General features: G+C 41.9%; 1 protein-coding gene across 5 annotated transcripts in view; it reads right to left on the reverse strand.

Moving 5' to 3' along the window:
* Positions 1 to 860: 860 nt before the first annotated feature.
* Positions 861 to 21,591, reverse strand: part of lrch2 (leucine-rich repeats and calponin homology (CH) domain containing 2) — a 46,925-nt gene continuing 26,194 nt past the window's right edge. For 2 of the 5 annotated variants that reach the window (XM_017460471.3, XM_053677019.1), the window contains 10 exons: positions 20,341 to 20,400; positions 19,750 to 19,798; positions 18,034 to 18,072; positions 17,521 to 17,661; positions 11,849 to 11,896; positions 10,695 to 10,758; positions 7,380 to 7,495; positions 5,760 to 5,897; positions 4,692 to 4,769; positions 861 to 4,226 (listed from right to left, as the gene is read on the reverse strand). In XM_017460471.3, the coding sequence (XP_017315960.1) occupies positions 4,107 to 4,226; positions 4,692 to 4,769; positions 5,760 to 5,897; positions 7,380 to 7,495; positions 10,695 to 10,758; positions 11,849 to 11,896; positions 17,521 to 17,661; positions 18,034 to 18,072; positions 19,750 to 19,798; positions 20,341 to 20,400 (853 nt within the window). In that variant the 3' untranslated portion in view covers positions 861 to 4,106. Of the gene's footprint in view, positions 4,227 to 4,691; positions 4,818 to 5,759; positions 5,898 to 7,379; positions 7,496 to 10,694; positions 10,759 to 11,848; positions 11,897 to 17,520; positions 17,662 to 18,033; positions 18,073 to 19,749; positions 19,799 to 20,340; positions 20,401 to 21,591 lie in introns of those variants that run through there. The other 3 variants (XM_053677018.1, XM_053677020.1, XM_053677021.1) reach the window with 2 other exon arrangements.

A 21,591-nucleotide genomic window follows, 5' to 3' on the forward strand; every position in this document is an offset into this window, starting at 1 on the left:
TAAAATCAAACAAAATCGGATAATCCGATCAACTAGAGGTGAGGCTAGAAACCTCCAAGTCGCGTTCCGGACTTCATCTTACGGAGGAGTTGCACTGAAAATGCAATTGGAAGCCATCTTAAACAACCAAAATGCACCGCTAGTCTTCGTGTTCTTTTGCTTAAACGACAGGGTAACGCTTCGGTGTAAAGTCAGACTCTCCACTGAGATGTTTTGAGACGCAGAGTTCGCTGGAGAAAAGCAGAAAAATATCAGAAGCGAACATCCCATCACACATTTCCAAACAACAGTCAAATTAGCACGCGAACACATCGTTCGGAAAGATCGAAATTTTATTCAAACTCCACCCCACCCACAACCCCATCCCCATCCCCATCCCCTCTTTTGACCGTTTCATTGAAGCCGTTCATTTATTTCCCCGTTTCATTAAGAAATGTTCTAATACCTTTTATACAGAGTTTATACAGGAATGGCAAGTTGGACCGCAGAGGATCCAGGCATGCAAACAAAGTCATGTTTCATACAAAACATCTATCTACAGTACACGCACATCTTCGCAGCAGTGATACTGTCCTGACAAAAAAAAAGTTGCGCGCACACCGACACCCGCTTTTCTTTTCTTTTCTTTTTTTTTTAACAGAATAATACGGATTTTTCAAGAACATTAAATGGCAGTATGCACTGCACATGCTTGATCTCCAGCCATTTCTCTACGGTCTTAATCTGATGGATATGAGTTATGACTCACATGCTAAAACAATTAATCTGCCAGTGTGCAGTACACGATTTACTAACAACAACAACCACCACAAAAGAAAAAAAAAAGAAAAGCACTTGAATTTAGTAAAAAACAATAAGTGTTGCTTTATGGGATGATGATGAGTCTTTATTGGTCATGTGTACATTACAGCACAGTGAAATTAATTTCTTCGCATACCCAAGCATGTCAGGAAGTTGGGGTCAGACATGATACAGCACCCCCTGGAGTAGAGAGAGTTAAGGGCCTTGCTCAAGAGCCCAACAGTGCCAGCTTGGCAGTGCTGGGGCTTGAACCCCTACCCTTCTGAGCAGTAACCCAGAGCCTTAACCGCTAAACCACCACTGCCCCTTTCACTTGATTGTGAAACTGTATGAAGAATGCTAGTGAAATGCAGAAGAAAAAAACAGCAGGCTGTATCTCGGTGTTTCAACATAAAAAGATATCTTTTCTGGCACAAAACTGCATAATTGCGATTGCATAACGTGCCAACGCCGCAATCACAATCCAACGGTGCGTTACACAGGTTATGTACAAATGATTACGTTATTCACAGTGTGAGAAACAGACACAGGACATGGATGGAAGAGAGAAAAGCAAGACTTATTTTTCAATGTCATCTCAGAGTTATTTGAAACAAGGAGCTGTAGCTGGGAAAAGATCTGAGAGTCGTAGAAAAATTACGCCACGATGAGCTTTTTCCCAGAGCGTCTTACGGCTCATCGGAACGTGTGGAACACCGACGTCGACCGGAACTCATATTAACGCCCCGATATTCACGAATAGCTGACTGGAATTTGAAATGTTTTTTTTTTTTTTTTTTAAACCAGTGGTTTAATATTTCCCCTTTTGTGCTAAGCGTTGCTTTTGTAAATGTAGAAAAAAAAAGAGCGAGATGAGATGCTGAGATATTTCGATGTGTCTTAAGTGCACACAAGAAGCATGGGTATATATATTTTGGCTAGGAGGCAGTCAGCGATGTTCAAGCGCACGCCTTATAAAAGGTTTTCAGTCTTGTAACTGACAATCTGAAAGAAAAGTAATTGTACTTGCAGTGGCTTGCACGCAAAACAGAATAAATATACAGAACCGGTGATAAAATCTAACTGGGGGTTACAGTGTATTGCTCATGCATCCAGCACTGCACGTTTCCGTGTTTTCAACGTGCATCCGATCTGATAAGGTGTTGCACATCATGGCTTGCATGATGTACAACGAACTGCGGAATACGTGAGCGATTTGAATACGTTCAAGTGTTAGGACTAAACGTGGGCCACAACATGATCACAAAGGTGGCAAACTCCGTATATACTGTAGGTTTAGATGGCAGATGGAAACTCCGCAGCAAAAAGGTCAATATACGTCTCATCGGTGCAGGCATTTGTGATGGATGTGGGTCTGGAAAGGCTCTACTTGCATACCTGGACTACACTTGAATTTGCGTTATCCATCCATTATGTGTACCGCGAATACTACACAGGGTCGCGGCGGAGCCCGGAGATTATCCCGGGGAACTCCCACAATCGTGCATACACTCATTCACACACTACGGACAATTTAGAGATGCCAATCAGCATAACGTTTATCTTTGGCGTGGAAGTTGAAACCAGAGTACCTGGAGGAAACCCTCGAAGCACAGGAAGAACATGCCAACTGTGTTTGTGCACGCAGGGCGGAGACGTGAATCTGTAAGTATATAATTAAACCTGATCCCACCTCACCTCCCACCTGAGTATTGCAATAAAATAAAACCCAGAATAGCATACAAGGTATATTTCTGATGCTGGTTTAAAAAAAAAAGAAAGAAGGCAATACATGTAGAAACCAATCACGAATAAATATACAATAAATACATCAAAAATTTCTTAAACAACTCTCTTTACAATGAGTAGTCAGGGATTGATGCCCGGTCTAAAACGACTTCATGTTAACAGTACAGGACAGTAGCACAAAGATCCGAGAAAACAAAACCGAGCGGACATAATATCAATAATCAGGTGAAAAGAAAATGATAAAGTCGCGAAAAACCGAGAGGAACAGCTTAGAAAGGTGAGATTCCGGTCACGCTGTGATTTGTTTCAGATGTCTTTCGTTAAGCTAGTGCACTGTCTCTCACAAGCACACGAGATGCATTCAGTTGTACTGCGCTTGATTTGAACCGCAGTTCCCGCTCGAAGGATTACGATCTTGAAGGTTCCTGCGTTGTGTATGTGCGAGTGCGTGCATACTTGTGTACGTACAAATCATCGAAAATTAAAACCGCGATCCAGGGCATAGATCTATTTCAACTAACAATAAATAAAAAGAATAAAAATAAGCAGTTCACATCATTTACCCGATTAAAAAAAAAAAAACAGTTTATCCAGTTGTGCCTCGTTTCGAGTGTTTGTTGATCCATCCTCAATATCTTCTGTGCGCTCCACGCGTTCTTCTTCTATCTACAACTTTCAAATTCTTTCTTACACGGAATTCTTCCAAACGCACAAATTACTGGACTTCTCTAATTGAGTGGATTTAGCGGCGTCATGCAGGAGGAGGGCATTCCGTTCGGGTGTGAAAGTCCGCCCGGTGCTCCATATCAGCCGATCCACTGTGGGAATTCTTCCAGGCGTGTGTCCGTGTGGGCTTCCTGGTGTAGCGGGGAATGGAGTGAACGTGGACGGGAATAGAGGGAAGAGAGATAGTGAGAGGTTGGGAAAGAGAAGAAGCTTCCGTTCGCTTTTGAGAACATCGGAATATCACGACGTCTGCCGTTTGTTGGCGGTAGCGAAGTTAAAGAAGAATATGAGAACGAGCGGTAACGTTTTCAAATAAATAATCGCGATGCAGCCAGTTTTCATACAGGTGAAATCTAAAACTCACCACCACTCGCTCTACTGTTGAGATAGTACGCTGCCAGCGTCGCACAGCGTTTGGGCCGTGGTGTTGGCTAGCTAGATTAGCATTTATCTGTCGACAAACACAAATAATCCCGTTTCCTTTTGCTGATTTGTGTAACAGTTGCAAAACATTTGTACAGAACTGAATAGAGATAGACAGAGGGGCGGTGGGGGGGGCACTACCCTTAATGAGGTCCAGTCGTCCTCTACCTCAACGGATAATATTCTAGACCCACTACTCTCATTATCTCTCAGTCCCTCGCTCTTGTTCTCACCGGTCTCTCAGTAGCTCGTGTGGCATTGGACTAAGGCTAGAAGGTTGCAGACCTTTTTGTTGTTGCTTCTAGCAGGAGTCGTTAAGTCTGCTCAGAGAAAGCTCTGAAGTTCAGAGGCTAAAAGAGAAGGATTTTTTTGTCCTGGATTTTTTTTTCCGTTGTTGTCTTTTCGGGAACTTTGTCCCAGATTGAGTGCTACATGGTGGATGTCTGAGTTGGCCTGGACGACGACAAATCCAACAAGGCTTGGACGGTAATGCCAACTTTCACCAAACCTCGTTCCTCCAGGATGTGATGAGGCAAACACAACTTGTCCTGCAGGACAAAACAGTAGAGTTGAAGCCCTTGTTCTTGGATTTTTGAACAATCCACCAGTACGTTATCTTTTATAATAATAATAATAATAATAATAATACTTAAACACACACAGTCATGCATGCTGGCAGGTCCACAATTTAGAAAGTGAAAAAGTTGTGATTTTAGGTGTCTACCACAATATACTGGAGTTCAAATGAAATAATAAATACGAGCTATAAAAAGTGCACACTTTCAGTTTTAATGTTACAGCAGGCTCACGCCTCCCAAAAACATGCCAGTAGGTGGATTGGTAAGGTAAATTGCTCTTAGCTGTGAATGTGAGTATGCATATTGCCCTGAGATCGACTATTATTCAGGGTGTGTCCAGACCTCACACCCAGACCTCACACCCTACCCTGATGATCATAAAGCACTTACCGAAAGCGAGTGCGAGCAAGACAAGGTGGAAAAGTTAAAGCTTACCTGGGGCACTCCAAGTTTCTTGCACGCGTCCAGAAAATTCTCAACGTTGCGCCGGCACTTCGCCATGCTCAGCTTCGGCTGTGGAGGGGACACCCGACGTGCACTTTAAGCCATCTGAGTAACGTCCTGTACATTTTATTCCTTTATTACTGATCATGTTTTATCACGGTTCAAGCCAGTGACGCGGCAGAAAAAAACAACTCGAACGAAACAAGGTCTAGCAGAATCCATATATATATATATATATATATATATATATATATATATATATATATATATATATATATATATATATACACACACACACATATACACAAACACACACGCACATATTTCCTTGCTTTTTGAAGGATGTCTTCATCCACCCTGGAGATGTGTTTAAATCACTATAGCTCCGAGTAAATCTTTATCTGGAAAGTATTTTATTTTAAGTAGTAATGAGAGTCTGAGAGTCTTCAGGTTTCTAATGGATTGTTTTTTTTTGGCGTGTCCAAAAAAAACAGACATGCTCAGGCCAGTTGCTCTGGTAAATATTTTACAGCATTCAATTAGTCGTCCTTCATCCACGAGCGTGTGATTTAATATATATTTAACGAAAAGGTAGAGGGATGCCAAATAAAATATAAAATGACGTCTCTCTTACTCTCTTACTGTTTATCACTGTCACCCATCATTCCGTGGGGTAGGGTTTACTAAAAAAATTATAATAAATCATTCCGTTACAGGTACAGTTATTACTTCATTAAAAAAAATGTCATCGGTAATGCAATCCAAGTATCACGAGACGAAAGTAATGTAATCGGATGACTTTGGGATTACTTCAAGGTCCCGCATGTAAATAAAGTTGAAAAGAAAAGCGATACGATCTAAAATACTTTGATTTCGAAAAAAAAACAAAAAACATGCTCAACGATAGGGTTTGTTTTGATAAGAAATATGTCACGTGACTGGCATCAACTGGATTCGCTTCTTCACGGCTTCGAGCTCTTTGCCTGGACAGCTCAGGAAACTTTCGCGTACTGTGCCGCAATGTTTAAGTGGGTTTAAGTGAAACGTGGGAAGACTTACCACTGCTGGTGAGGGTACGTGAATGCTGGCCACGGACCGAGGTCGAATGTGATTGGCCAGATGGCACAACACAACGCCATCCATTAAAGCAGCACCGACGTCATCGGGCAACAAAACCTTCAACCTTGACTCCAGGTTCTGCGAAACCACAAGCAGAAACACGTTCACGCCGACATCATTAAGCCTTTTATGTGTCAAAACAGGGTGGTTCCATTAATCTACAACATGATTAAGTCGCACAAGATGATGTGTCCACGTTGACTTAATTACCTCAGATTTTGGGTGCAGATTTTAAGCAGAAGTTTCTCGCTGGGAGAATTTTATCAAACTGTAGATGTTACTGGTCTAGTGAGGAAATACCGAGTAGCATGAATATATAGTAGTACAAAGCAATATTATTTATTTGCAGTCATAAGGCTGGTCTCGGTCCGACCGTGACCATTGCCAGACTCTAATCGATGAGTTGCTAGGTAGCTGGTTCAGCTGTCACTTGATGTCTGATAAGTGGTTATCAGAACAGACAGAAACAGATTGCGCTGTCATTAAAGCACTTCAATGACTCCCTACAGTCATTTAAAAATGAACGCCAAAAAGAAATGAAATAAATAAAAATCCCCGTGAGATAAGTGCTGGAAATTAGTCCTGGTAGTCCTGTATAGTATATACAGTGATTTATGTCTAGTCTATACATACTAGACATAAAATGTTTTATGTCTAGTGTCTAGTCTATACATACTAGCCGAATGACCCGAACGACGCACAGCACGCTTCCTACGAAGAACACAGACCGAAAGTAGCACAAGATAATGTATACGGACAGGTAGTAAAGTGCAGGGATAATACACGCATACCTGAACAGCTTCTCAACTGCATGTGATTATGGAGATATGTTCACATGCATGCCACCATAAACAGGCAGCTGTATTGCACAGGCATGCTTTCAACATGCCTGCCTTCTATTTACTGAATTTCCACAGTATTACTTCAACAAAAGCTTTGTTACAGAGCCAGTATTGCTTTGCCAGATTATTCCTTGTGATTAACGCAACTATCGAAGTTAGTCGTCTGCTCTGCTGATGCGTCCAGTGTGGAACAGACCAAACACCAGCAACTCATATGAATACTCACCGCGTGTTACCAGAGCGACATATTCAAAATGTCCTATCCTGGAACTCGTAAACATACTGCAATGCAATTTCAGACCATTATCGTTTGTATGTATTTTACATTTCCTGGTTGTCTAAGCATGCATGATTTATCCCCGTGAACGCTGCCAATATGTTCGTAACTGAATAGTCTACTTCTGCACATGCACTTCGATGGTTATTAATTTTAACTACGCTACAAGACATTATAATACAAAACAAAACATTTTATCTTAAAATGTTATATATTAAGATGTTATATAACTTTCATCTGCTGACTCTTGTGTTATTAAGGAGATGATTCACCAGCTAAAGCTCTCCAGCTCTTACTTCATAGTTTTTATGATGAACACTGAAACAGCTGAAAGCAGATTCTCCAGTGTGACCTGGTGTATAGAGTGACTAGATGGCATTTTTTTGCACGAAACTATGCGGCTGAACCAGGCCGTCATGGCACGATGTTTGGAATGCTGACCTGCCGCAAGAGCTGTATCTGCTCCATTTCCTCTCTGAGATGCTCCATCTTTCTCCTCATTGTGAAGCTGGGGTCTGTCGAGCCATACTCCTGACGGCTACTGCTGCGGGAAAAGGCTGAAACGTGGATGACAAAAAAGTCAATCGCTATTAATATCATTCAGTCGTCAAAATCTACAAAATATCAGTAAAACAAGCTTAGATGAATATATAATAAAGAATCTAGTTATAACCTATTGCTTGGACACACAGCCATAACATTAAAACCACCTGTCTAATACAGTACTGTGTACATCAGCCCTTTCTGAATCCACATGACGTACAAGAAAACGTCGTTCATCGGACCAGGTCACCTTCTTCCATTGCTCCACGGCCCAGTTCGGATGCTCACGTGCCTATAGTAGGCGCTTTCCTCTGTGGAGAGGGGTCAGCATGGGTCGGGCCGTTCTGTACATGCGTTTTTGTACATGCTCTGACCCAGGCGTCCGGCCATCACAATTTAGCCCTTGTCAAAGTCGCTCAAATCCTTACGCTTGCCCATTTTACCTGCTTCCAACACGTCAACTTCGAGAACTGACTGTTCACTTGCTGCCTAATATATATATATATATATATATATATATATATATATATATATATATATATATATATATATACATATATCGCTCCCCATGACAGGTGCCACGGTAACGAGATAATTACTATTATTCACGTCACCTCTCAGTGGTTTTAATGTTATGGCTGATGGGTGTATATCAAAAATAAACATACCTGTATGAATATAGAATATCTGCCTTGAGGACATACACTCCTCCAGGCATGATTTTATGATTTGTATGAATATACGCGCTTTTTTTTTTTAATAGCACACACCACTAGAGGCGGTGCATGTCTGTAAAAAACGATTTATTCCTGGAAATGTTTCGTTAGTGTTTTGTTACTATGCAAAGCTTGTACATGGAAACAATGCGCATGAATTGACATAACACTCATGAACAGATCAGTTGCACAGGAATGACCGTATCTCCGTACTGCGTTCTACACGAATACCGCGGTACATCCGACCGTCCCTCCAGGACCTCGTGATCGTGGAAACGAATGCAAAAAAAATCATGCAAACTCGGCAATATTCGGAGGAACTTGCGATTTTTTCAAAATGACCATGGCTTTTCTGCAGATCTGGCCGGGACGCGTCGCGTAACGTCATGGCGACGCGTACAGTATTCCGCCAAAGCCCTCTTCGATTCATTTGCGTCAAACATGAGTACGGGTAAATGGTCACATTTATCTATTGCGATTGCAATTAAATCAATTCAAGTAGTTTTACACACACACACACACACACACACACACACACACACACACACACACACACACACAAAAGCCGAAAAAAAACAACAACAACAAAAAACTGTGTGAAATCCTGTATAGACTGATCTGATCTGTCTGTCACATCTTTCTGCTTTTCCTGCTCTCAGACACGTGATCAAGCTTGCCCAGGGCTTAATAACTGGCAGAAGAGATTAGTTCTGTCATGAAGAAGAAGAAAAATTATGCTGATGCACACTCATGTTTGAATAATATCAAAACAGGAAAACATCATCTACGATGGGAAGTTCTACTCTGTGTAACGTGTTCCCTAGAATTCCCAAAATATGATGAGAGGTTGATTATGAACAATACAACAGCTAACCTCTGAATCATAGCTCCGCTAAACAAATGGCACAGTGCCAAAGAAGATGTTTTCTTCCACAAGGTCATCATGAGAGCAGTGCTGATGTTTTGGTCGACCATTTATAACCAATAGTGAGTTTTCTATATGTGTGTGTATATATATATATATATATATATATATATATATATATATATATATATATATATATATGAAAGCCTTCACTTTACTTTCAGATAAATTGCCCACACTAGTCCACACAAGTTGGAAACATCAGTATCCATCAGCAATCATGATTTTCCTTTCACCAAGCCAAATGGCACGCAACAGCTAGATTTCATGTTGGAGGTGAAGCAAGTTTTGTGTTATTTTCACTAAAAGTATTAAAAAATAATACAATTATCCGATTTCGCAAGGACAGTGATGTCCCCCCTCCCCCCTCCCCTTTTTTATCTGGACCTTCGGGATGAATTATAATGCTGACTGCACTCCAGGCCTCCTCACTCGACATCAGTGCCCAGTGCTCTTAGTGCTGAATGAGCACTAATCCTCATAGTCACGCCCCAAAATCTAACGGAAAGCCTTCCCAGAAGAGTGCAGGTTATTATAACAGTAACGGGGGAATAACTCTGGAATGGAGATGTTCAAAACGCACATACGAGTGTGAAACGCACGCTTACTTGTGTCCACATACTTTTGTATGTACAGCTCAATATCTACTTCTACTATTTAGTTTATATTACGCAACACTCTCTTGTTTTTCAATTTTTTAAAACATTTTTTATTATATTCTTATTTCATGCCAACTCTCTGCTTGGTTGCTGGAGCTCTACAACTACCAGACTAATTTCACTCGCCTTACATATCTTTTCTTTTTTTAATCTCTATTTGATGAACCTATATCTAAATCTGACGCTGTTCCGAGTTGAAACAATGAATAGACCATTATTTGTTTACGTAAAATACTCGTTAATTATCGATAAACTGGATAAATGAGAACCGTAACACTGCAAATTTATACCGGTATAAATTCAAAGACACTATCGAACCTTGTCAATTAAAAGAAATAAAAAATATTATGCTTAACTGATTTTGGAGCATGCAAACTGTTCCACACCCCTGAAGAGACTATGAAACCCTGAGGCAGATTGGTGTACAGACTGACAGTCAAAGTTCCCAGTCCTAATAATCTTTTCTCTCCTTCTGCCGAGCCCCACACGATTTTATGGAGATACTAGAGATCCAGATCCTTTTTGCCTCTGGATGGAGCTCAAATCTTCTTTAATTCCAGACTGCTGGGACTACGGCTGCTCCTAACGCCATACAGACTTCATATAAATCCATAATGAACTTTTTCACACTGACTGTCGTTACCCAGATGAGGATGGGTTCCCTTCTGAGTCGGTTCCTCTCAAGGTTTCTTCCTCTTAAAACATCTTAGGGAGTTTTTCCTCGCCACCGTCGCCACTCAGTGGCTTGCCCAGTTGGGATAAATTCACACCTTTAATATCTGTATACCGTGTTGATATTTCTGTAAAGCTGCTTTGAGACAATGTCTATTGTAAAAAGCGCTATACAAATAAAATTGAATTGAATTCAATTCAAAGTCTCACAGTCAAACACACAAAGACAGACAGAATGTACCTGATCTCGGCTTCAAGCCAAAGACAGTCAGTGTTGTGCTGAAATCTGTGGAATGCAGTCCTTCCTGCAACAAGAAAAGCATTCCAAACTTTCACATAAAATTCATCCACCCTGTCCGTACAGCTAAACAAACACACACTGCATGTCAAAAAACAAAACATTTCCACAAAGACCCAACATTACAATTCACACGTTTAACACCGAAACACGTCGAGCTTTAAAACGTTACGCAGAAATTCGCTGCCGTGGGTCTCTACGTGAGGAATCGCACTTTACGTCATCGTGACAGAACACGTCAAACAATTCTGAGCGATATTACGGCAAAATCGACAGGAGGCATATCTGTTTTCTTGTCCCCGCACTGTCTGTCAGACTTCCATCGAATGACGAATAAATCCGCTGAAGACAGTGAAGTCCTCGCTTTTTGGAAATTTGTTGACTATGGTTTTAAAATCTCAATGCGGATTGGTCAGAAGGTGTCGCAGCCTTGCTGGCAGTTCTAGCTACTACACGATGGCGCATCGCAGGTTTGCATTAATGTGCTCGTTCTGATACGTTATCGTTTCCGCGTTGTTTTGCAGGGCCTTGAAGGTAAAAGAGCGTAGTTGACATGTTGAGGTTTTCTGTAAGAAGATCTTTATTGAATATGTCTGGAAGGCAGTCAGAGGTTAAAGTTGTAACATTAATAAACTGAAATTCGCATGAAAAGCCTTCAGAATGGGTTGTTATTACTGTACAGATGGCGTGTTTCTGTGTTGTTGTTTTTTTTCTTTCTACCCATTTTGTGTATTCGCCTTCACACAGTGAGAAACATGAAACTTGGTGATGTTTTTCAGTTAAATCCCGTCAACCATGTTGTTTACATTTGAACGTGGTTCTGAGCGTGGGCTGTGTTTCCACGTACACGGTGTCTGTTGTTTTGTTATCAGCTGCATTGTTTGGATCTCGGCAGGTTTTCAAAAGACCAATGTCCTGAAATGCATGTTTGTCAGTAAGGCAGGTGATACTCTGAAGAAGGAACTATAGGTAAACTCCCACGATAACGGGCACTTTGTAACTAGCTGAACCGTTTTTAAATTCCATACAACACCTTCATTTTTATTTTAGTAAAATAAATAAATAAATAAAAATACACACCCACATACATATCTCACCTCAGAATCGTTCTCGGTGGAGTTTCTTCGTGCGCTTTGGCACTTGTACTAAAAAAACAACAACAACAAAAAAGCAAGAAGGCAGAATAAGCATTTTCATCATTTACAAATTCAACCCAGCACCTCACTGGAATTAAGCCAAAAATCTGAATTGTAGTATAAAACTAGCTGCAACATCATATATTTTTTAAAAAATACATATTTATCTGCCTAGTTAGTTATTGTTAAACCTGTCTAGTTACATTAAAATGTTCACATTAAAAGATCCGATCTTTCTGCCTTGATGGCTATCCACATGCACAGGCGTCATCCATGTGTCACGTACAACAAACAAAGTAGCTTATTTGCTACTCGTGGAAGCAGCACTGTTCAGGAGACTAATAGAAACCTTACATCCTCATTACCTACTTGAGGAGAACTGTGGTTCAAAATATTACATGCATCCAAAATGAAAACTAAGATTATTAAAAGGCTACACCATGAATCTTTAGAGATTGCTTTGGAGGCGTACGAGTTTTCTCAGAGCGATTAAAAGCCCATCTCCATGAGATGCTCGCTAAACACCTTGTAATCCTCGATGTTTTTTTTTTATTTTATTTTATTTTTTTAAATGACATTTTTGAAAATCGTTCAGAAAAACGTCCGTCGAATTCCAGTGAGGCTTTTTACTGCGCCTTTGGTCCGAGTTAAACCTATTCGTCTTGTGAGCCGTTAGCGAAACAAACACGCTTTTTACATAACACGGCTCCCATCGTGCATCGCTGTACAGATCGCTTCGGTGGTCCGCTGGGTCGGATTGCTTTCTGAGGACCACCTCGTTCAGCTGGGAAATAGTAAACCACTGGTTTGTTTTTTTTAAGGACTACACCACTGGTTTGGAAGTATTAGAAAACTCGGATCTTGTTGCAGACTTAAAGATCCGGTCAGATTACTGCATCAGGAACAAAGCTATCAGGATGACTACCGATAAAAACAATTCTGTATGAAAAGATGGTGTAGGTAAACCCAGGTTTGATAAATCAGAACATATAGGTGGAGATAAGAGTTGGAACGGCGTGATGTCAGCCATGAATACTGACTTCCAAATCAGCGTTTCATCTACAGTTGGTGCCACTGCTGCAGAATCTAACAGCAAAGCATATCGGAAAATCCGAGAAGGTTGTACAGAGGACAAAGATTGTCTGATTCTGGTCAGACATGACCTGTGTCAACTAGTTGGAAGACTATTTGAAATATTTACAACGTGAACCGAGCTTGGATTAAAAGGAGTAGAACTTAATAATGCCACTGGCGTCAATGAGGATGTCTCTACTGCCGACGAGTCTAGCCCTTGTTGTTGCTAATTTGTATGCCCCAAATACCCTTAATACATCATTCAAACAATGAAGATACTATTGAAGAAAACCTTTTTTTTTTTTCCAGATATTTGACCTTTACCCTGATTGAATCTAGTCTGAAATTGAATCAGTTCATCTGCTGGGTACAATTTTTAGTAACAGGGGAAATTAACAGCTAAACACCTTGTATAAATCCTGCACTATTTATTTAATATTTTATTTAATAATCAATGGACTATACATCTTATGGCCAAAAGTAAACCTATGCACGTTTGTTGGACGTCCCATTTCAAAACCAAGCTTATTAATACAGATTTGTCTGTAAAACGTTACCTGATCCCATCCAAATCTTTTATGATTTTATGTAATGTTATATCTATGCTAAAATTTCTCGTTTCTCAGGGCGACGTGTCGTGAGAATGGTCTGTCGCAGGGGTTCGGAACCTACGGCTCGTGATCTATACGTGGCTCTTTCGACGGCGAAAACTAGTGTGACGATCTGATTTAAAAAAAAATAAATCCTACATATTTAAAAATATTCCATAATTCATAATCGATGCCCGTTTGTCATGTATACACCAACCAATCGTGATGTGGCACAACAAGCTCAAACTTCATTGGACACTGCGGAGCAGAGCGGTAACGCGGAACGGAGGGGTAATCTCCCGGTCTCATAAATCAGTTGTAAACTACATAGCTGCTGAGTGCACCTAACCTACAGTCTGTTAGGTCGAGAACTTTTTTTTTGGCTTTCATGGCTCTGCCCGCTGAGAAGGTTCCCGACCTCTGGTCTGTTCTGTTTACTATTGTGAATGAAGAGCGGGAGACTGAATACATCGGTTACAGAAGAATCCACAGTGAAAACTAAAAATCACAGCCAATCTGCACATCATAAGACTTACAGACACAGAAAAAGAAGACAAAAGACAAAGCTATTCTCTGTGTAAAAGCCATATTTGTTTGTCATGTCCAACGACCAATCCTGAGACCTGAGAAGTCTCATTGGCTGTTATTGCTGTTGGACTAGTAATGAAGTTGGTGGTAGTGCTGCACCAAGGGACATATAATGCACTCTCAAAACCACACACGTGCACAAACAAACACATACTGGTGAGGGTGTATGTATGTGTATCTACACATACATAAAAGGTGCAGAAGTAGTACTGGCACGAGTACCGCAACGTATTGGAGTACTTGTTTTGGTGTGCTGCACCAGGCCTTGGGCTTGTAACAGTCTCAATAAAAAAAGTCTGTGTTTATGTGAGTTCACGTCTCATTACCGTTTGATGCATTAAGAATATGCCTCAGGCATGCAATATGATCTTTTTTTTTTTTTTTTTAACGTGTCGCTGGCACAGCAAATTGTAAACGAACTTATGTAAAAATCATTCAAGATAATTGATGCGTTGAAAGCTCCTGTCAGCTTATTTTTAGAATAAAACTTCTAGTCATATTTCCATGAAACAACACCACATAACAGTGACATTAATTGACAACTACACAGTGTGTGGTACCTAAAAGAATTTGGCACCCACAGTCACTAGATCAAGAACCAATCAATTATCAAGATGTGATAATTAACATTTTACTGTCAGTTACCTCCTGGCAAACTGAAAACTTTTAGTCTAGTGGAGTCCAAGTCAAGTCTCCAGTCTCTGAGGTGGAGTCCAAGTCAAGTCTCAAGTCTCTGAGGTGGAGTCCAAGTCAAGTCTCCAGTCTCTGAGGTGGAGTCCAAGTCAAGTCTCAAGTCTCTGAGGTGTAGTCCAAGTCAAGTCTCAAGTCTCTGAGGTGGAGTCCAAGTCAAGTCTCAAGTCTCTGAGGTGGAGTCCAAGTCAAGTCTCAAGTCTCTCAGGTGGAGTCTAATTCAAGTCTCAAGTCTCTGAGGTGGAGTCCAAGTCAAGTCTCAAATCTCTGAGGTGGCATCCATGTCAAGTCTCAAGTCTCTGAGGTGGAGTCCAAGTCACGTCTCAAATCTCTGAGGTGGGGTCCAAGTCAAGTCTCAAGTCTCTGAGGTGGAGTCCAAGTCAAGTCTCAAGTCTCTGAGGTGGAGTCCAAGTCAAGTCTCAAGTCTCTGAAGTCTCAAGTCTCTGAGGTGGAGTCCAAGCCAAGTCTCAAGTCTCTGAGGTGGAGTACAAATCAAGTCTCTGTTGGTGGAGTCCAAGTCAAGTCTCAAGTCTCTGAGGTGGAGTCCAAGTCAAGTCTCAAGTCTTTGAGGTGGAGTCCATGTCAAGTCTCAAATCTCTGAGGTGGCATCCAAGTCAAGTCTCAAGTCTCTGAGGTGGAGCCCAGGTCAAGTCTCTAGTCTCTGAGGTGGCGTCCAGGTCAAGTCTCAAGTCTCTGAGGTGGAGTCCAAGTCAAGTCTCAAGTCTCTGAGGTGGAGCCCAGGTCAAGTCTCTAGTCTCTGAGGTGGCGTCCACGTCAAGTCTCAAGTCTCTGAGGTGGAGTCCAAGTCAAGTCTCAAGTCTCTGAGGTGGTGTCTACATCAAGTCTCAAGTCTCTGAGGTGCAGTCCAAGTCAAGTCTCAAGTCTCTGATTTGGAGTCCAAGTCAAGTCTCAAGTCTCTGACGTCTCAAGTCTCTGAGGTGGAGTCCAAGTCAAGTCTCAAGTCTCTCAGGTGGCGTCCAAGTCAAGTCTCAAGTCTCTGTTCTATTTTTAGCAATAGTTCTTTCTGGTTATTGTAAACAACAGCATATGAGGCTAAATCGGATGGAACTGAGCTGGCCAAGACATGCGATCGTGCATAGAGTGTATTTAACTTGGTAAACCTGGAGATTATATACATATGGTAGCTACTACTTGGATGGGGGGGCAGCAAGCAAGCTCCAGACAGCTGTGTAACACCGCAGCTTCCTTTTGGATGAATTGATTATCACAAGGTAAAACTCGTCTATATCGTTATTGTCTGTTGTTCTGTCCCATGGTGCTCCCTTTCTTTTGACGAACAAGAACGGGCTCTAATCCATAATGAAACATCTCAAACTTAAACATCCTGCACATGGTAGTCTGTGCAAATAGATGTAGCTAATAAATTGCTCGGTCTATGAGAGATCTCAGTGGTTTAAAGATAAAAAACATGTAACTGCAGGGCGCTGTAATGTCACGCTCGAGGTGCTTTTTCTTTCATTTCTGTGCACCAGGTTGACAGTACCATCTGGATGCAATTCTACCGCTGTTGCCGTACGGATGATGAGAAAAGCCCAAACGCTGCTTTCCCACCATCACATGACCAGTTAAACACAGTGTTGCGTAATCCGTTCTGCACTTTGTCAGTAAATAAGTCAAATGTATTTCTGTAGCACTAATCGACTGGCACATAAAATAAAATAGAACAGCGACTGTGTACTGTAGATGTGTGAAGACTACACCACTTCATTAGATGTCAGATTGGTATACCTCAGTAGTCCAGTTTACATCTTGAATGGGGTCTAGCATGGAAGCAGGGGTTCCTTCATGGCGAATTAAGCTCCCTGTTAATTTGGAGTTTCACCGGCAAACCTGTAGGATTATTCGCAACAGCTCTGCCAAGTACTATATGAATGTAAGGATTCGTTTGACTGGTAATTGCATAGGTGTGTTCGCCTGAAGTCTTACACACTGAACAAAAGAATATCAAAAAACGTCTTAAATCTTGTTAAGGAAACTTTATTTTATAATTCTGAGCCCTGAATTATTCAGTCAGCAATGCGACTTTGAGTGAACTGGCTAGGAAATTATGTGTGTGTCAAAGATATCAGATGTTTGTTTTTTTTTCCCTTTCCATTATAATGGCAGCAAATTCCTCCACACCTAACCGCCGCCTTTCTCTTTATTCTCAGTTATATATTTTTTCCCCTCCCCTTCTCTCCACACACTCTCAGATGGTGTCACCTAGCTTGGCTCTTGGGTACACGTACGTAAGCACTCAGAACATCTGACATGTCCACAGTTATTTTTTCAACAGTCGTTCAGCAGCGACGATGAATGAACGAGAGCAGGAGCCGACACCTACCGCTCCTGAAGAGCGCTTGTGCCGGGACAGTGTTGGTCGGAATGTATCTATGAGCTACTATATCTGCATTTCCTTTAACCAGCTGGAAGCATTGTTTATCAACTGGTGGATGAATGTAGAACATGAAAAGTTCTTGCGTTCGGCTCCATCGCTTATACTAGCTAAACAGGTGGGTCGGTTTGAGCTGCGTTTCACTTTTAAGCCAGTTTTAAGCTGTTTTTAAAAAAATAGAATTTATTTCTAGATTTTTTTGGACTACTATTAGTGAAAAAGTCTGGTATTTTGGAACTTTTATGTAGGTCTCAGTTCTCGTCATCGTGTGTGTGTGTGAATCTGCGAATGTGTACCTTGAGGTAGTCCTTCCTCAGGTATTTGTTTCGTCTCCGGTCTTCATTCTGGTTTAGGATGGGAGGAAGCTCGGGCCATTTGGGCTCGCTGTCGCCGTTCTCCGACTTCAGACTCCCGTCGAACGAGCAGGATAACGAGGGCTGAGGGCGAAAAAAGACGCCATGACTTTCCAGACACCCGCGCTCCTTCACAAGCAGTGGTTGCCATGGTAAGCGGTTGCCATGGTAAGCAAATATGAAATAGGTACACTGTAAAATGTTACGCTTTATACTACAGGTAGAGAGAATTATTCCATAAGAAATCGTTTTTGGGGTTTTTAAAAAAAACAAAACAAAAAAAACTGTCCTGCTGGACAGTTCATCAGGGAAATCGGTTCTCTTGTATGGACATGTGCTCATATTCCATTTGAAATGATGCAGTGATGCTGTTATGAAAAGGGATTTTGACTAATGACTGTAATAAAATAATAACGACTATAACGATGATGATGATGATGATGATGAGAATGAGACCTCAGAGAACGTGGCGTCTTCATCGGTGAGGTCGGCATCCTTCAGAAAAGACACACAGACAAACAAAAGGAGAAAAGAATCAAACAGGAGAACATGTGAGCGAAGGAACTGGTGTGTGACATCAGTTTCTGGGAAAGTAAAGAGCAGAAGAAAGACGAGCGGGAAAAACCTGATGCCACGCGGTTTCTGGATAACATGGAAATACGATAAACGTGTAAGAGCTGCAAAGAAAAGGCACGCAGCCAAATTTTTACCAGAGCGTGAGAGGGTTTTCTCAGTGTCTGGATCTATAACAACACGCCCACTACAATCACTGTCCTCAACCGTTGTCCTCACATCCTCTCAGCTAGCGCAATGGAGACACGAGAAAACACATCGCAACGAACATAAAATTAATTAATTAATTAAATAAATAATACTACACCTCAATAACAGTTATGTGATGCTAATTTAGAAACGTTTTGGTTCTCAGGGTAAGACCGTTCATATACGGCCTAATGTTTTTGATCTAAAAGGTCCACGGGATTTCTAAGGACGTTTCGCCCGCAACAACCCTCGGAGTGAAATCGTGAGTTTTTACAGGCGTCCAACGAGCCAATCAGGGCGCGTTTTCAGAGCCTCACTGCTGAACTCTGAAACACCAGACAGATCATCACGTCCCTATGGAAGCAAATCCTGCGTGTGTCTGCAGGTCAGCGCTAACAAATTAACGACGCAATGGACAAACCGGGAATGAATCCAAGGTGCGCGCTGTGTGCTTTTCTGCGTATTTTATTTTCGGTATTATCAGACTTCCTTGGTGATTACTAAGCTGTCGTCGGGCCGGTCACATTCCTGCCTCTGATGCTGAGCGGTGTTAATTGCTTTTAAATACGAGCAATTATATGAGTAATTACACACAAGTTTCCGTGTGAAGACTTACGGCATCAATCAAAGGCCTAATAATCAGGTACAGAGAACCTTGTGGCTGCTAACATCGCCGACGGCAGATTTGTTAAACGTACCCGTTTCACATCGCACGTATTCGCCTGAGTTTTGTTTCGCCGAAGCTGCCGTAAGCTTTTCGGACACGGTTTTTAACTCGCTAACGTCGGGCAACACGAGAACGAATCCTGGCCTTGTTTCCGTTACACATACGTTAACATCCCGTACAAAGCTCTTTCGTTACGAACCCGACCGAAAAAACCGCGCCCTCTACGTAGACGATAACCTCGTGAATCGAGGCATGTCATTTGACACCGAAAAAGTGAATTTACCCCGATACAGCCGCTGGGGATTTTATTTATTATCATAAATGTGTTCATAAGATAAAGTGTTAAGAGGATTTTATTTTTAATAGAAACTAAACTCGTCTAGAATGGAAATATGAATGGAGCGGAACGCAGGGCGAGATTTTCGGTCTGCTTCACTCCACTCACACGTCTGGCACGCTCGCGAGAGGAGGCGTTGCCCCAGGACGCGTTTGTTTAAAGTCAGGTCTGCATTTTCATTTTAAGAAATTGGTATTAAATAAACCTGTGGGTTTTGAGCACGCAGTTGGTATTTATTAAGCTCTACTATTGTTATTATTATTACAGTGTTATTGTATGTACAAGAGTCATAAATGTTGTGTATAAAATTTTAACCTTTTCTATGTTCTAGCACTGCTGCTCAGTGAGGCCCATGAACTGGATCCATGTGTATGTGTGTGTGTGTGTGTGTGTGTGTGTTTGCTACCTGTCCACACATTGCTGAGGATGAACTGCTTCCCTCATCCAGTGACGCACTGCAGGAACAGTACCAGAAAGATCAGTGCTGGATGAGTGCATCCAGGTGCAAATTAACGGTTGTGTCTACAGATCAAAACCACGCAAATCTCCAAATCTGGTAATATAACAGACACTCAATTGTTGCACAAAGGTTGTTTTTACATGTGTTTTCGTATCAGATTTCCCAGAGCGATTACTAAGAAACGCGCTGCTCTTTGACCAGTTCCACACCTGGCCCTGCTGCCAGGAAACTGAAGATCCTGATTGTCGTTTATACCCACGTTACAGCTACCCTCATTGGACATTTTCTCAGGTGGACATACCGTACAACGATATTCGTTATGTGCTATTTGTCAGCGCGGTTCTCCGAATTCCATAATGGTGACGAGTCTGTAGGACAGCGGAGAGCTTACAGACTAGATCAGACTAAATATAGCGCTTGTTCTTTTTAAAGAGCAGCACGATAATGCTACCTGTCGAAGTAGCTGGGAAATTAAAGCTAGGGGTGTGTGTGTGTGTGTGTGTGTGTGTGTGTGTGTGTGTGTGTGTGTGTGGGTACCTCCTAACGGTTTGTGAGGGAGATCTCTGTTTGCTGCTTCCTCCAGAATGACTTAGAAATCTGCTGGGCAAGAACACACACACACACACACATACACACATACACAGAGCGCCTCAACAAAAGCTCCCCAATAATACAAAGTATATATAATAAGAATAATTTGCTCATCATCTGGTATAACTGTATCAGCCACAAATGTGTATAGTTAATAGGTGTGTGTGTGTGTGTGTGTTACAGCTTCTTTTATGTCAAACTCTCCAAGCACAGACCCACCCATCCTATAGATAGTATTCAGGTGTGTGTTAACATGCTTATACAGGTTTTATTTGTTATTTTTTTATATCGTGTCTATGGTTACGTGAAAACACAGAGAAGACTCGGTCATATATTTGGGTCGACAGGCAGACGCATACATGCACGTTAAAAAGCTGCATTACTAAACGTGTTATCTGTAATTAATGTCGAACACAGATCTGATTCATTTGTGGAGGCCGACACATGCGTGTGTCTAGGTATGAAAAGTATGCGGACACCCATCCATCGAACATTCCCGTTCTGAAACCATGGGCGTTAACATGGACTCGGTTCATGACCCTTTGCTGCATCATCCACCCTTAGATTTTGGGAAATTTCTGTGGAGATTTCCACATTCAGCCACAAGAACCCAAGAAGCTGAGTGCTGATGTCAGGGAAAGGGGGTGTGGCGCCAAGTTGGGGTTCCATTGGCGGTGTGGTTGAAGTCAGGGCTCTGTGTACAGTACGCCACTGGACTCTTCATGGAGCTCGCATTTGTGAAGCAGCACAGGGGGCGTCGTCATGCTGGAACGGGTTTCGGGCGGATTATTTCCACTGAAAGGAAATCGTAACGCTACATTAACGAGTGCGTGTTTCCAATGTGTTTGGGGCAGGCATCCACATACTTTTGGCCTACTTCATTTCCTGGTTTCGCACGTTTCACGTTTGGCTGATTGACTTTTTTATTGACACACGCCCATGCCCATCTGGCGAAGTCAAGGCTCGTGGAAAAAAAATACAGGTTTCTGAGTACTCACGACACCGCCCCACCTTTCAACAGCTCTCGCCTTATAATACGACAGAGCTCGAAGGCAGCATTAATCCCGCTGACACCCTTCCTGCTGCGTGTAACCAAGCGTGAAATAGGAGACCGGAGACGCGCGTGTACAAAAACGCCCGGCGTAAACCTCTAAGTGTTTCGGGCTGGATTATCCGAGACGGACACTGGAAGCAGGC

This window comes from Ictalurus punctatus, chromosome 28 (genome assembly GCF_001660625.3).
Source record: "Ictalurus punctatus breed USDA103 chromosome 28, Coco_2.0, whole genome shotgun sequence".
Classification (NCBI taxonomy): Eukaryota; Metazoa; Chordata; class Actinopteri; order Siluriformes; family Ictaluridae; genus Ictalurus; species Ictalurus punctatus.